The 14,921-nt window shown below is 43.1% G+C and overlaps 1 protein-coding gene and 1 non-coding gene across 2 annotated transcripts in view; one reads left to right on the top strand and one right to left on the bottom strand.

The window, feature by feature from the left end:
* MYO3A (myosin IIIA) overlaps nt 1-14,921 on the top strand; it is a 140,115-nt gene that overhangs the window by 96,710 nt on the left and 28,484 nt on the right. Inside the window, exons 26-31 of the mRNA XM_060248333.1 lie at nt 484-689; nt 1,775-1,886; nt 3,293-3,455; nt 5,966-6,052; nt 8,089-8,212; nt 10,495-11,527. Coding sequence (XP_060104316.1) covers nt 484-689; nt 1,775-1,886; nt 3,293-3,455; nt 5,966-6,052; nt 8,089-8,212; nt 10,495-11,527 — 1,725 coding nt within the window. The remainder of the gene's footprint in view (nt 1-483; nt 690-1,774; nt 1,887-3,292; nt 3,456-5,965; nt 6,053-8,088; nt 8,213-10,494; nt 11,528-14,921) is intronic.
* TRNAV-CAC (transfer RNA valine (anticodon CAC)) lies at nt 8,419-8,491 on the bottom strand. The gene has a single exon. It is a non-coding gene; the product is annotated as a tRNA-Val (tRNA).

Raw genomic sequence — 14,921 nt, 5'->3', positions numbered from 1 at the left:
CTAGTTATTCTACTATTCCCTGAAACATATTAATTGCTTTAATTTCATATACAGGCTTTGCACTCTAATAAGTCTTGCTATATTTGGAGTTAGACTAGATGGCCCTGGGAGGTCCCTTCCAATACTATGATTCTATATTCCCTTTTTTAAAAGATTCTGTTATCCCAAATGCCCAGAAAATTTCAAGTAGTAACTTGGCTGTTTTTTTCTTTTGCTGAATTTGGGGTATTTGCCTCTTTTTATCTAAGCTTTGTTCTTAGCGGGCCAATATTAGTACATGGAAAACTCTTTATCATGCAGTCAGTAGATAGCTGGTTTCAGCCTGACAGCACTGCAGTTATACCAGGATGTAAAGGTACCTACAGACATCCTAGACAGATCCATGAACAGTAAAGTAGATTTGGAATAGTAGAGATTGCAAAGAGCTCGCTCGCATGGAGGACAGTGTAATATTCAAATGTTTCTTTCCATATTCCTTTTCAGTATTCACTAATGGATTTATTATCTAAGATGGTGGTTGGCCAACCTCACTTTGTCCGTTGCATTAAACCAAACAATGATAGACAGGCAAACAAGTATGACAAGGAGAAGGTGTTGGTACAGCTGCGCTACACTGGAATTCTAGAAACTGCACGAATTCGGAGACAGGGTTATTCTCATCGTATTCTCTTTGCTAACTTCATAAAACGGTATGAATTTGAAAAGAAAAACTTGGCATTTGTTCTTTTGAAAAGGCTGGGTTATCACTTTGGTTTTATCACCAGTTTTGTGTAATGGTTAGGAGTGGGAACTCTAATCTGGGAGAACCAAGTTTGACTCCCCACTTTGCCATGCAGTGTGCTGGAGAGAGTCTTAACTCTCTTAGAATTGTTCTGATCAAGAACAGTTCTTGGAGAGCTCTCTCAGTCCCACCTACCTCACAGAGTGTCTGTTGTGGGAAGGGGAAGGGAAAAGAGATTGTAAGCCGCTCTGAGACTGTGTGAAGTGTGGTGTATAAATCCAATCTCCTCCTCTTCTTCCTTTTCCTCCAATCTTAAGTTAATCAGCTTTGTTTGGAGAACCTCATGCTAGTAGGACACCTTGATTCATGCATCTCACACATATTGCAGTGTCCTTTCTATAGTATATTTGTCATGCAAATGAATGGGAAATGAATTTTGGCTTCTTGTTCATATAACAGCAAACAATGGTTTGATGTTAAATCAACTAGTCTGAATGTTCAGAGAGAGAGAGAAAAAACACCCTAAGTTTCACAGACCTGTACCACAACAATGTAATGATGTAGGTTCACATGCTTAAATGCTGTCTCTCTTGTTACTTATTAGCCTGTAAAAATCTAGTAAATCTGGAAAAAGGTTTGGAGGCTAGCCTTCTTTTTGTCTCTGGTGTGTTAATTTTCTATGTACACAATGTGTATGTATATATCTACATGGGGAGAATACAAACATAGCATCCCCAACTACACTACAAAGTGGTGGAGTCCCAGGACTATGGGAACGTGTGGCCTTTCCAAATAAGTGGATTACTCAAATACACATAGAAATTAAATATTTTGATGCTTTGTATCAGTGTTTATTATCAAGTGGTTGTGTATGCAGCTGTGCTACATGTCTTCAGTTAGCCTCTAGTTTGGTGTTTAAATGTCATGCACACAATCCACAGCAATTTAAACAGTGCAAGCTGTTCAAGCAAAAAATTACTCAGATAAAAGTTAAGGTAAACATTTGTCACTTAGTGCTTTTAGTAAGTGCAGTACTTCTGTTTTGTTCCTTAGGTATTATATCCTGTGTTACAAATCAAGTGACAACCCTCCCGTAAGCCCTGAAACATGTGCTGCCATCTTGGAAAAAGCCCAGCTTGATAACTGGATACTTGGGAAAACTAAGGTAGTATTATCTCACATGGGTTTCTAGTCCAGAAAGAACTCCTTATGTTCCAATCCCATTATAACTGAATAGGATAAATTAATGTACTGATGATTCTAGAGGACTGCAAAAGGGTACTTAGCAAATTATGCTCTTTGCCAACCCAGTCTGAATGAGACTTGCTACATCTTTCATTGGGTAGAGGTGAAATACTCCCCTCTTTATTCATTTTGTAGATCCTTCCCCAACCTTACTATTGTCACACTACTATTGTGGCCCTTTGGCCATCTTTTGCTCTGGTGACTGACTTTCTCACTGTGATGTGAATGTGCAAGAAGTTTTTTTGACTACTGAGGTATAGCATCATAGGCAGCATCTTCCAAACTCCTGTTGCAAAATATACTGCTTGCAAATATGGTGAATTTTGAATTATGCTTTTAATCTAGACACGTGGCTGTTGCCATTCGAGTGCCTAGGTGAATTGCATTCCATGGGTTGGATTTCACCATCAGCTGAAGGCACTGATGGCCAGCAGTCTTCCCCCAGTAGCCATTTGTAACCCCAGGAAACGTTATTCATAGGACTGCAGGACTCATGTGGTATAATAGCCATGTATCATTGGAGCCTGTAGTGGGGACATGGGGGAAGTGTGGGAAGAGCCACCACAACACTGGGAACCAGGACTTTTTTTCTGGAGGGATGCAGCAAAATGGAGTTTTGGAACCTCTTTGTGGAATTTCTCAAAAAAATGTTTTTAAGTTCATGAGAGGCACCTTCTTGAGAGTTCTGGCAGCTCTTCCAGAAGAAAAGCCATGTGGGGAACAAACTTTCATGGGTTTCAAAATGGCTTCTGGAGGGAAAAACCATAAAGATGGAAGATCCTTGAATGGTCCTCACACTTGATATCCCATCCCATAACATGACATCTTGTGACCTTATTTGTCTTTATAATTGACTGGATTAAAAAGTGGATAAATCCAAAGTTACGTAAATTGATGTAGATAAAAGCAGTCATTGAGGCCAAATCTTTTGACCTCAGCTACAACTATATTACTGGGTGCATCCTTATATCCAAAAAGGGTCAAATCACACTGCATCCTGTTTGTCATTGTGGACTGATTTAAGGTTGGCATTTCTTTGAAGGAGACTTTTTTTTATTTAGTTATGGAGTCACCTGACCTTTTCCAGAGGCACTTTTTCCATGCTGGAATTTTTCTTGTGTTTTCCTGTGGTTTTGCCCTGGTGTGATAAATCAAAGGTGATGCATTGGATAGGGATTGCCACAGACATGGAGAGATATATTCCTAGAGGCCAAATGGGCATTACTGAGACAGATACTTTGTTTTTCACTGTAGATAATTCATTTTGAAGATATTGTCTACAGAAGGGAGTATTTACCTGATTATACGTTTTCTATCTTTTACAAGGTGTTCCTCAAATACTATCATGTAGAGCAGCTAAATTTAATGCGGAAGGAGACAATCAACAGGATTGTTCTGATTCAAGCATATGTCAGAGGGTGGCTTGGATCAAAGAGATATAAAAAGCTAAAGGAGAAAAGAGAAGAAAGTGCAATCAAAATACAATCAGGTAAATGTTTAACTTGATACATATAATGACATGCAAATATGGCTGGTTGAGCATGTGCATATGCAGTAAAACCAGATGAGTTAGAACAACCATTGGTGTCAAGACCCCAGCTTTCCCTTAGCACGATTTTAAAAGCCAGGAGGGGAATGGGTCTAGAGCACTACTGGTGGTTCTCACACTCCCAAAGACCCTGTCAGCATCTGCAGGCCAGATCAATATGAATCTATCCATAATTAAAAAGACTAGCAGGTGCTTCTGACACCTCAGGTAACTAGATCTGCTCTCAGCTTGGCCTTCTAATCAGAACAGATGAGAAAGATTTTGTTAGTAAAGAACCTCACAAAAACAGGGGCCAAATTACCATCACTAAGTGGGTCACACATAAGTGTTACAGTATGTCACAGAAGTGAGTACACCCCCTCACATTTTGTAAATATTTAAGTATATCTTTTCATGTGACAACACTGAAGAAATGACACTTGGCTGCAATGTAAAGTAGTGAGTCTACAGCTTGTATAACAGTGTAAATGTGCTGTCCCCTCAAAATTACGCAACACACAGCCACTAATGTCTAAATTGCTGGCAACCAAAGTGAGTACGCCCTTAAGTGATAATGTCCAAATGGGGCCCAAAGTGTCAATATTTTGTGTGGCCAACATTATTTTCCCGCACTTAACCCTCTTGGGCATAGAGTTCACCAGAACTTCACAGGTTGCCACTGGAGTTCTCTTCCACTCCTCCGTGACGACGTCACAAAGCTGGTGGATGTTAGAGACCTTGCGCACCTCCACCTTCCATTTCAGGATGCCCCACATTTAGGTCTGGAGACATGCTTGGCCAGTCCATCACCTTTACCCTCAGCTTCTTTAACAAGGCACTGGTCATTTTGGAGGTTTGTTTGGGGTCACTATCATGTTGGAATACTTTATTTTTATTTATTTATTTATTCGATTTATATCCCGCCCTCCCCACTGAGACGGGCTCAGGGCACCCTGTGGCCCAGTCTCCGAAGGGTGCGGGGGGGGAATCATGCTCTGCTTCAGTATGTCACAGTGCATGTTGGCATTCATGGTTCCCTCAATGAACTGTAGCTCCCCAGTGCCGGCAGCACTCATACAGTCCCAGACCATGACATTCCCACCACCATGCTTGACTGTAGGCAAGGCACACTTATCTTTGTATTCCTCACCTGGTTGCCGCCACACATGCTTGACACCATTTGAACCAAATAAGTTTATCTTGGTCTCATCGGATCACAGGACATGGTTCCAGAAATCCATGTCCTTAGTCTGCTTGTCTGCAGCAAACCGTTTGCGGGCTTTCTTGTGCATTGTTTTTAGAAGAGGCTTCCTTCTTGGACGACAGCCCTGCAGACCAATTTGATGCAGCATGCGGCGTATGGTCTGAGCACTGACAGGCTGACCCCCTACTCCTTCAGCCTCTGTAGCAATGCTGGCAGCACTCATACGTCTATTTCCCAAAGCCAACCTCTGGATATGATGAAGAAGAAGAAGAAGAAGATATTGGATTTATATCCCGCCCTCCACTCCGAAGAGTCTCAGAGCGGCTCACAATCTCCTTTATCTCCCTCCCCCACAACAAACACCCTGTGAGGTGGGTGGGGCTGGAGAGGGCTCTCACAGCAGCTGCCCTTTCAAGGACAGCCTCTGCCAGAGCTATGGCTGACCCAAGGCCATTCCAGCAGGTGCAAGTGGAGGAGTGGGGAATCAAACCCGGTTCTCCCAGATAAGAGTCTGCACACTTAACCACTACACCAAACTGGCTCTGATGCTGAGGACAGGCACTCAACTTCTTTGGTCGACCATGGCGAGGCCTGTTCTGAGTGGAACCTGTCCTTTATGGTCTTGGCCAACGTGCTGCAGATCAGTTTCAGGGTCTTGGCAATCTTCTTATAGCCTAGGCCATCTTTATGTAGAGCAGCAATTTGTTTTTTCAGACCCTCAGAGAGTTCATTGCCATGAGGTGCCATGTGGAACTTCCAGTGACCAGTATGAGGGAGTGAGAGCGATAACCTGCTCCCCCTTCACACCTGATACCTTGTATCACTAATGAGTCACATGACACCAGGGAGGGAAAACAGCTACTTGGGCTCCATTTGGACATTATCATTTAGGGGTGTACTCACTTTTGTTGTCAGCAGTTTAGACATTAGTGGCTGTGTGTTGCGTAATTTTGAGGGGACAGCACATTTACACTGTTATACAAGCTGTAGACTCATTACTTTACATTGTAGCCAAGTGTCATTTCTTCAGTGTTGTCACATGAAAAGATATACTTTTCTTGCCAGAGGCAATAGACTCTTGCATAACAACTCTTTTCTCTTTCCAAAGGGCACACCTGCCTTAATTTGCTCCCATTCCCAAATGGGTACATAACAGTAGTTTATGAGTGTGTGTTTATGTATGTATATATGTGTATGTGTGTATCTATATCTACATATATAAAAATAAATAAGCAAGAGCTTACGAAGTTCTACCATCTGTCCTTAGTTTACAGGGGTTATACTGCTCGTAAAGACTATACCCATGCCATGAATGAATTGAAAATGGAAATACGTGTTACCAGACTTCAGGCTGGTAAGAATTGTTAGTTTTAATTTGCTTGAGTTGTTTGTTTTTGATATAGTCAATATGTGTGGGTACCTGTCTCGACTGGAGGAGAGATAACTGCAGCCTCTGTGTTAGTTTATTGTGTTTCTCCTATAGACGGGAAATGCTGCAGTGTTTTGCTCTCCTTTCCTTTTTGTCTCATGTTCTAACTCTGTGTCATTGAGATGTGCTTGGGGATGGGATGGGAATGTCGCAGTGAAGGGAAACAAGCTGAAGTGCATGGATCCCAAGAGCAAAAGGGAGGTTGCCAATTAAGAGGTAGACTGAAGTCAGAGTCCTGTCAAGGGCTGCCAGGCAGGTTAGGTTGGTCTGAAGGGAGACAGTCAGCAAAATCGGGAAAACTGAAGAGAAGTTCACAAGGCCAAAAAGAAGGGACAGGAGGGTGAGTGGAGTCTGTAATTATGTTCCTGAGAAAGTCTGCTGTTGCACTGAAAAGGACACAGGCACCAAGCCTGATAAAGCAGCATGGAGCAAAGAGAAGAGCTGTTATTAACTGAAATGCAGGAGATTCACTTTGACCCTGGGCCCACATTCCCTGAACATAGTTCTCCTCCAGGATCTTGAGTGCCCCTATTTGGTCCTAGCAACATTGATTGCATTATGTACTTCTTCATCCAAAGGGTGATTAACACATGGAATTCACTGCCACAGGAGGTGGTGGCAGCTGCAAGCATAGACAGCTTAAAGAGGGGATTAAATAAGTATATGGAGCAGAGGTCCATCAGTGGTTGCTAGCCACAGTGTATTGTTGGAACTCTCTGTCTGGGGCAGCGATGCTCTGTATTCTTGGTGCTTGTGGGGGGCACTGGTGGACCTTCTGATGGCACCTGGGTTTTTGGCCACTGTGTGACACAGAGTGTTGGACTGGATGGGTCATTGGCCTGATCCAACATGGCTTCTCTTATGTTCTTATTATGTCAAGAATGAAGTGATTCCTGTTCACTTGCCATTTAGAATCATAGAGTTGGAAGGGACCTCCAGGGTCATCTAGTCCAACCCCCTGCACAATGCAGGAAATTCACAAGTACCTGCCCCCTAAACACACCCCCAGTGACCCCCAATCCTAGCTAAAAGAAAGCAAAAAACAAAACAAAACAAAAAAAACCTCTCCAGGATCCCTGGCAAACTGGCCTGGAGAAAAATTGCTGCCTGATTGCAAAGTGGCAAACTGCAATTCTCTGGGTGTGTAAGAAGAGGCTATGAGAACGAAGCAATGATGCAACCTTTCCTGCTCTCCTTCTCCTGATCTGCCTAAGCTCACAGAATCAGCATTGCTGTCTGATGGCCATCTAGGCTCTATGATTCGATGATTCTCCAACAAGAAGACTAGATCCAGTGATATCTGGAAGCCTGCAAGATGAGGTTGAGCATGGATCTTTCTCTGGTTCTCCTTCCCCCAGCAGTCCTTCCCAAATCTGAAAAAATTGATTCCTAGGACTGTAGGACCTGTGTGGACTAATTGTCATGTGGTTTGAGAAGAAGGAAGGGTGATTCCCTTCTTTTGCCATCAGCACAGTTCTACTGACAGAACAGGTAGGAGGACTGATCACATCCCCTTCTTCCTCATCATCACAGCCTCCAGCCTATGTGGTGATTAGGCCATGAGGGTCCTATGTCCATGGGAGGAAGGGAACCAAGGAAAATTCCTCCTCCCGCAGCACCTTCCACTGATGGATCCTTGGACCCAATCTAGGGGGATAATCCTCTGCTAGACATCACACTTTGGCAGGTCATCACCTACATGAACCCTTGGCACCAGCCCTGGTAATAAGTGACACAAACAATTCCCATTTTGTGGAAAAATACAGCAGAAGACCTTCAAAGATAAATGAGATCTTCATTTCCCTGGCAGGAGAAATTGTACACAACTGGGTTTCAGAAAAGGGGCATAAACGCCTATGATTCTTTGATTGGGTAATTCACCTTAAGTTTGTGCTGCTGTTATTTGAGATTATTCAGTGAAAGACAATTGTGAATGCTGTGTTCTTATTGCAATTTGTCAGTTGGAAGAGGATATTTAATGAGAAAGAAGATTAAAGAAATAAAGGATGCAAATTACAAAGCTGCAACAACAATCCAGTCACATTTCAGGGGCCTCAAGGAAAGGAGGAGCTTCAAGAGAAAAAGGTATCATTTGTTTCCTTACATTAATGCTCCATTAAAATGTGTCATTTGTGTCATTCCACTAGATCAGAACCTTGCATATGAAGCTGCCTTATACTGAATCAGACCCTCGGTCCATCGCAGTCAGTACTGTCTACTCAGACTGGCAGTGGTTCTCCAGGGTCTCAAGCTGAGGTTTTTCATGCCTACTTGCCTGGACCCTTTTTAGTTGGAGATGCCGGGGATTGAACCTGGGACCTTCTGCTTGTGAGGCAGATTCTCTACCACTGAGCTACCATCCCTGTATCAGTGCAAACCAATCCTGTTCAAGTTCTCTTAGAAACAGGCCCCACTGATTTCAGTGGAACTTGTTTCTTCTTCACAACCGCCCAGGAGATCAAGAAAGACATTAAAATCTTGCAGCCAAGAAGTGAGGCCCCATGATTTCGTCAAACTCTGATCGGCTTCCATCCAGGCTTCCTCACTGGCTCTAAGTCTCAGCTTTCTATCTCAGTCAAGCTGTTAGTGTACCTAATTGTCAGTAAATGGGAGTGGGACAGTAGATTCATGACCACAATGAGCAAATATCAAGCGCATACATAATCATCTAAGTAGTAAGTCTCAATTCAGATTATTTTCTTTTAAATGTGAGCCTTCTAATACTGGAGGCAGCAACTGGTAATCCCACAATAATTCAACAAACTCATGAGATGGACACATCCAAATTCATTTTGACACATGCTAACAGCTCCTCTCTGCTCACAGTTAACAAGCAGGACATGAGCTAAATCAGTTGGTGCTCCAACATGCCCAGCTGTAGTCTGTTTGTGACAGGTAAAGCAGCCAGATACATTGATAGTGCTGCATCAACAACAGCTTAGCACAGGGTGCCCAAATTGCAGCTCATTAGCCACATGTGGCTCTTTCACATGTATTGTGTGGCTCCTGGAGGTTGAGGGGGAACTTAATGCAGGGTTACTCTCAAGTGAGGGGTCTGGATGGTGAGGGGTCTGGAGACCAAGTCCTATGAGGAAAGGCTGAAGGAGCTGGGGATATTTAGCCTGGAGAGGAGGTGGCTGAGAGGTGATATGATTACCATGTTCAAGTACTTGAAGGGCTGTCATGTAGAGGATGGTGTGGAATTGTTTTCTATGGCTCCGGAAGATAGGACCAGAACCAGTGGGTTGAAATTAAATCAAAAGATGTTCCTAATGTTTCCGGCTCAACATTAGGAAGAAATTCCTGACTGTTAGAGCAATTCCTTAGTGGAACAGGCTTCCATGGGAGGTGGTGGGCTCTCCTGCCTTGGAGGTTTTTAAACAGAGGCTAGATGGCCATCTGACAGCAATGAAGATCCTGTGAATTTAGGGGAAGGTGTTTGTGAGTTTCCTGCATTGTGCAGGGGGTTGGACTAGATGACCCTAGAGATCCCTTCCAAACTCTATGATTCTAAGTAAGCATGCATAGCATCAGGACCTCATTCAGCGTGAGGTAGGCAACTATTTCTGCTGTGTGTGAAGCGAGAAATAGGCAGGCTTGCAAGCTCTTCACAACCACAGAGGTCACCCAGAGACCTAGAGCAGGGAAAGAAAGTGGAAGAGCCAAGGCAACCACTGGAGAGAAGGACAGAATTAAAGAGGGTGGTGCAGCCCTTAGCTTCACAGCTCTTTTAGGAACTGTATTTACTAACCTTGGTGTCAAGGCAAAGAGAGATGCACAGTGATGCAAATGGTGTTCAGTGATTTATATGGTACATGTGTGTTGCTTTTTCCCACTGGTGCCAAAAAATAATCCCCTCACCTTTCCCTATGTTGGTTTTATGGAGACTGTTATTCCCAGCTTTTGTTTTTTAAAAAGTCTCCTTCTAGCATGGTCATGTTGCAAAGTGCCTGCAAAAAAAGTATTAAGAGTTTTAATAAAGACCTGTGTGTAATGTTTGTTCATGTCTTGCGGATCTCAAACATCTGACTTCTATTCTATGTGGTTCTTATGCAAGTTTGGCTACCCCTGGCTTAGCTCATACGCAGATGTATCAAGTAGCTTAGTGGATTTCAAGAGGACTCCACTAGCTTGAGCTCTTTGAGACAAACAACCTGCCTCTCAAACAATCTGAAATAGATAATCTTTGGAATACTGAATAATAGTGCAATTCAAAAATATGTGCATTCATTTTCTCAGATCCCTTTTATTGCTGTAATATGTTTTTATTTTTAAAAAATTTATCATATTGACATTTTAATATATAAACATTGCCCTGGTTGCAATATCTGCTGTAATATCACCTAAATATAATATGGTTGTTCCAGGGAATCATTTCTCAAGAAGGAACAGGCAGAAAGAGCAGCTGCTGAGAGTGAAAAGGAAAAAGATGAACCAAACCCAGAAGCTGAAATGGGTACAACTGCTGAGCAGATTCCTCCAGAGGTTGAGGGCAGTACAGCTGATGGTCAGAATTCTTCTCCAGAGGTTGAGGACAGTTCAGCTGTAGAGCAGAGCTCTTCTCCTCAAACTGAAGAGGAAGCTGCTATTATCCTTCAGAGTAACTACCGGGGTTACAGAGAACGTAAAAAGGTGCAGGAACAGTGCAAGAAAAAGGCAGAGAAACAGCCATCAACAAAGCAAAGCCTCAAAGAAGCCAGAAAGAGCATTCATAATAAAGTACAGGATGCTGAGAGTGGAACGGATCAAAACCATGTTGCTGCTGCTCGTGTTCCAAGCATCTCCCACACTAACTTGGGCCAGAAGACACCTGTGGAAGACAAAAAGATGCTCCCTCCAGCAGGAAAATCATCAATGAAGCAAAAGCCTCCACGAGAGCTTTCAGAGGAAGATAGAAACCAGGGCAATTCAAGTCATGGGCCTCAGAAAGCATCCATCAAAAAGGCAAGCGAATCGAGCCAACAGATACCCCTGGAGATAAGTGGCGCAGATGAGAAAAGCCATGCATCTGTTGTTACCCAAGATAGCCACATGGAAAGAGGTTCTCTGAAACACGGGAGGATAGTTCCCTGTGAAAATAAATGCAGTGTAAGGAAAGGCTCCATGAGGGGCTCTCAGAAACATACAGAAGCCAGCAAGCAAAGCTCAGCAGACAAAGAGAAGGCAGCATTAGTTATTCAGAGTAATTATCGAGGGTACCGGAAAAGAGGGCAGCTCAAAAAAGAAGGGAAATTACCTTGTGGAGACCAAGAGGGAAAAGGAGGAGGGCACAGTCAGAATCTTGGTTCTAAAGTGGTGAAAGAGAGGCGAAACTCCAGTGCTCACGCTGAAGGCCATAAGAATCTTTTAAAAGATGGAGTTGAGAAAGAGAAATCTGATTTAGCAGCCTTCTCAAAGCAGGTAAGAAACATAGAGAGATAGACGTCTTTTCTTTATCTAACCCTGTGGTTTTGGCCCCTGGTGGATTTGGGCAAGGAAATGGGGTAGGTCCCTGATGGAGGAGTCATAGGCAGTTGGAGAGGAGAGCGCTGAGGAGAAAAGAACAAGAAAAATATCTGAGGAGAAGGAGGTGTTTTCTATGCAGAGAATGGCATGAAAGAGAGATTGTAGCCTCTGGAGATCTATAGCAACAACACCACAAAAAGCCAACCAGCCTGGAGGAAAGGCTGTGGGGAAAGTTCAGAAGGCCAGAAAGAGAGAGAGGACGCACTGCTACCTCTTTCATTTTATATTTAATTGTGTTGCTGAAGTTTGGAGTATTGATACATATTTTTACTCCTTCATGTTCTACCCATCTCTGTTAAATAAGTTCTGTGTTTATTTTAAGTACCTATTTGTATAGGGTAAAAGCTAACTAGAGAGTCTGGGGGTTTGTTTTAAAATAGAAGTTTTCTTTCATTTTTCTACTGATAGCTCTCCCCTGGGTAGGAGAAGCAAAAGCTAGCGGGCTGAAGGCATTGCTGTTTCCCTCCGCCTCCTTCACCCCCACTCCTATTAGCCAACCCTGGTTCCATAATTTCTTTCCTCCGCTGGGATTGGCGGGAGAGAGTGTTGTTACATAACTAGAGCAGGCTGACTTCAGTGCATTCGATGACAGCTCACTGAAAATTAATCCTCTGCATTGCAGACTTGTAGAAGACACTGTTTTTGCAAGGGGTGGAGACCATCCAAAGACTTTATATGTGTCATCAGAGAGGAGGGTCAGCATAAGAGTTCCAAGTTTGAATACCTTAAAATCTGAAACCAGTCAGCTTTCTCATCATTGCCCCTACAGTTTATAACAGTCAAATGTGACCTGTTGTGTTCTGACTGTTCTTAGGATTCAGCTACTCAGGAATGGTTTTCTCAAGGGGGGGGGTCTTGAAAAGTAAAATTAATGGGCCTGATTTCTATCAGAACCAGGGTGAAAGGGGGAGGGTTTTCTCTATGAAGTGACTCACTAATAAAAATGCAGTCAAAATACTATTAATCACAGTTAATCACAACAGCAATTCCCTGCTCAAGATCAATGTATCAAAGAGCTTTTATTGGATAAAAGGAAAGGAAAATACAATTAAAAAATATAGCTTTAAGTATGTAAACAGGAATGACTAATTTCATCTTGGGCCAGTCTGAATCCATTGAGCCAACTTATCCAAGACCACACAGCATAAGCCACAGACGAACAGCCAAAAGCCCTTTGGCTCTCGCCCTTCAGCTCATGCCTCTGGCCATGCTCAGTGCTCACACCTGTGACGTGAAGGGCAAAAAGAAGCGCATGCTGAAGATGGCAACAGTGTTCTCCTTCACAGAACTTGTGGCAGCACATGCAGTTGAGTCCATAGTCTCTCTGACTTTTGAAATATCTTTAGTGGCATCAAATGTGATAATTCCAAGTAGGCTGGCATCACTGATATGCAAATTTAAAGGCACATCTGCAACATCATTTTTGCATATCTGGTTGAGTGCTGTGGCACTCCTCCATTCACTGCAGGAGGCTATTTATGCAAGTTATACGGTTTGTGTTGCTTCTCTGCCCATTCACGTCAGCCATGCTGCAGAGGAGTGGCACGCTGGCAGATGCTAATGCTGATGCACCCAGTGCAGTAAGGCTCCAGTGTGCTGAAATAGCACAGCCTGTCTCAGGCATTAGGGCAGGCTTGAATGATATAGCTACCACCTAGATGTTGCTTTAAGACACTTCATTTTATAGTTGGTACTAGAGGTGTATGCGTGGTATAAAGGGAGCTGAAAAAATACTGGATAAATACCTTATTGGTATTTATCGGGGGGGTTTCTCAGTCGGTTACCAAGTGGGCTACTGATCTGGTTATCTGAAAATGGCTACCCCAAAAATATTCAGGATTTTTTGGGATTGCCAGATAGCCTCAGTATGGAGCCGAGCCTGCAAGGAAGAGTATCAGCTGGATCTAGCTCCTCTTTGCAGCTTCATTGAAACTGAACTGCAAAGAGGAGTCAGGCCAGGATCACAGGGGACAACAGGAGCTGACCACTCTGCATTGCATTGGCTGGGGCTGGCTCCTCTTTTCAGTTCTGTTTCAGCCCAGGATTGCCACCCCAGCGGATCATCTTGTGTTTTCTCCCCCTCAGGTCCATTGGACCTGAAAAAATTCAGGAATCCTGAATATTTTGAATCCAAATAACATACTGATATTGGGATTTGAAAATATTGGAAAATCTTTCAGTTTGCACACCTCTGGTTTGGTACTGTTGTACTATCAGAGCAGGGTTTGGTATAGTGGCACATGGTCTGGAGACATCTGGGTTCAAATTCCCTCCAAATCTTAATATTAATTTGGCTATCAACCTATCCCTTGACATATAGCCTACCTCAAACTGTTGTTGTGAGGATAAACATTTTGAAGGATGGGTAAACCAAAACTGTGATAAGGACCTAAGGAAGAGCCATGCTGGATCAGACCAATAGTCCATCTAGTCCAGCATCTTGTCTCACACAGTGGCCAACCAGTTGCTCTGGACAGCAAGCAGGAGGGCATAGAAGCCAAGGCCTCGTTCTGATATCACCTCCTGGCTCTGGGATTCAGAGGTTTAGTGCCTCTGAATGTGGAGCTCCTCTCAGTCACCATGACTAATAGCCACTGATAGACTTGTCCTCCATGAATCTATCTGATTCCCTTTTAAAGCTGTTTATTTCTGTGGCCATCACTACATCCTATGGCAATTATTATACAAACCGTATGGTGTTTGCAGCAGAGGAAATTTTATTTGGGCCATCATAGACATTTGACCTGCTCTGGAAGAAATAATCCCCTAATGGTAGTGAATCTTTTACCATGGTTTATTGTGAACTAACAGCCAAAATTCTATGGGTGAATATACAAACTGACTCCATCCAGTTTTCTCAATGCATTTTGAACTCAAATGACATCTGGAGGATCTTGGATAGAATGAGTTTGTATACATTTATAGATGTTGGTTGCCATTTTGTTTGTCAACATGTTTCCCTTGTTATTGGGCATATGGTAATAATCCTTTGTGTGGAAAAATGTAAAGTTCATGTGGCAGACATTGTGACTTGGGTTTTAAAGCTATCTGAGCAGGCATTCCACATTTACAGAATCTCCGCCCCCCCCCCCCCAATACTCTCTCTAAGCTGTAGAGTCTTGTGAGCAAAAAAATCTACTTCATGAAATACTGGCATTAAAGTGTGAACAAGCGATTTGGCTACTGCATAATTTAGTTTGCTCAGGGGCCATCCTTCCTGAGCGAAGACAAAAAATTTGTGAGCTGAAGGCTAAAAACTGTGAGCTAGCTCACACTAACTCAGCTTAGA

The sequence above is a fragment of the Heteronotia binoei genome, chromosome 10 (assembly GCF_032191835.1).
Source record: "Heteronotia binoei isolate CCM8104 ecotype False Entrance Well chromosome 10, APGP_CSIRO_Hbin_v1, whole genome shotgun sequence".
Lineage (NCBI taxonomy): Eukaryota > Metazoa > Chordata > Lepidosauria > Squamata > Gekkonidae > Heteronotia > Heteronotia binoei.
This window is presented reverse-complemented; position numbering and strand designations above follow the sequence as displayed.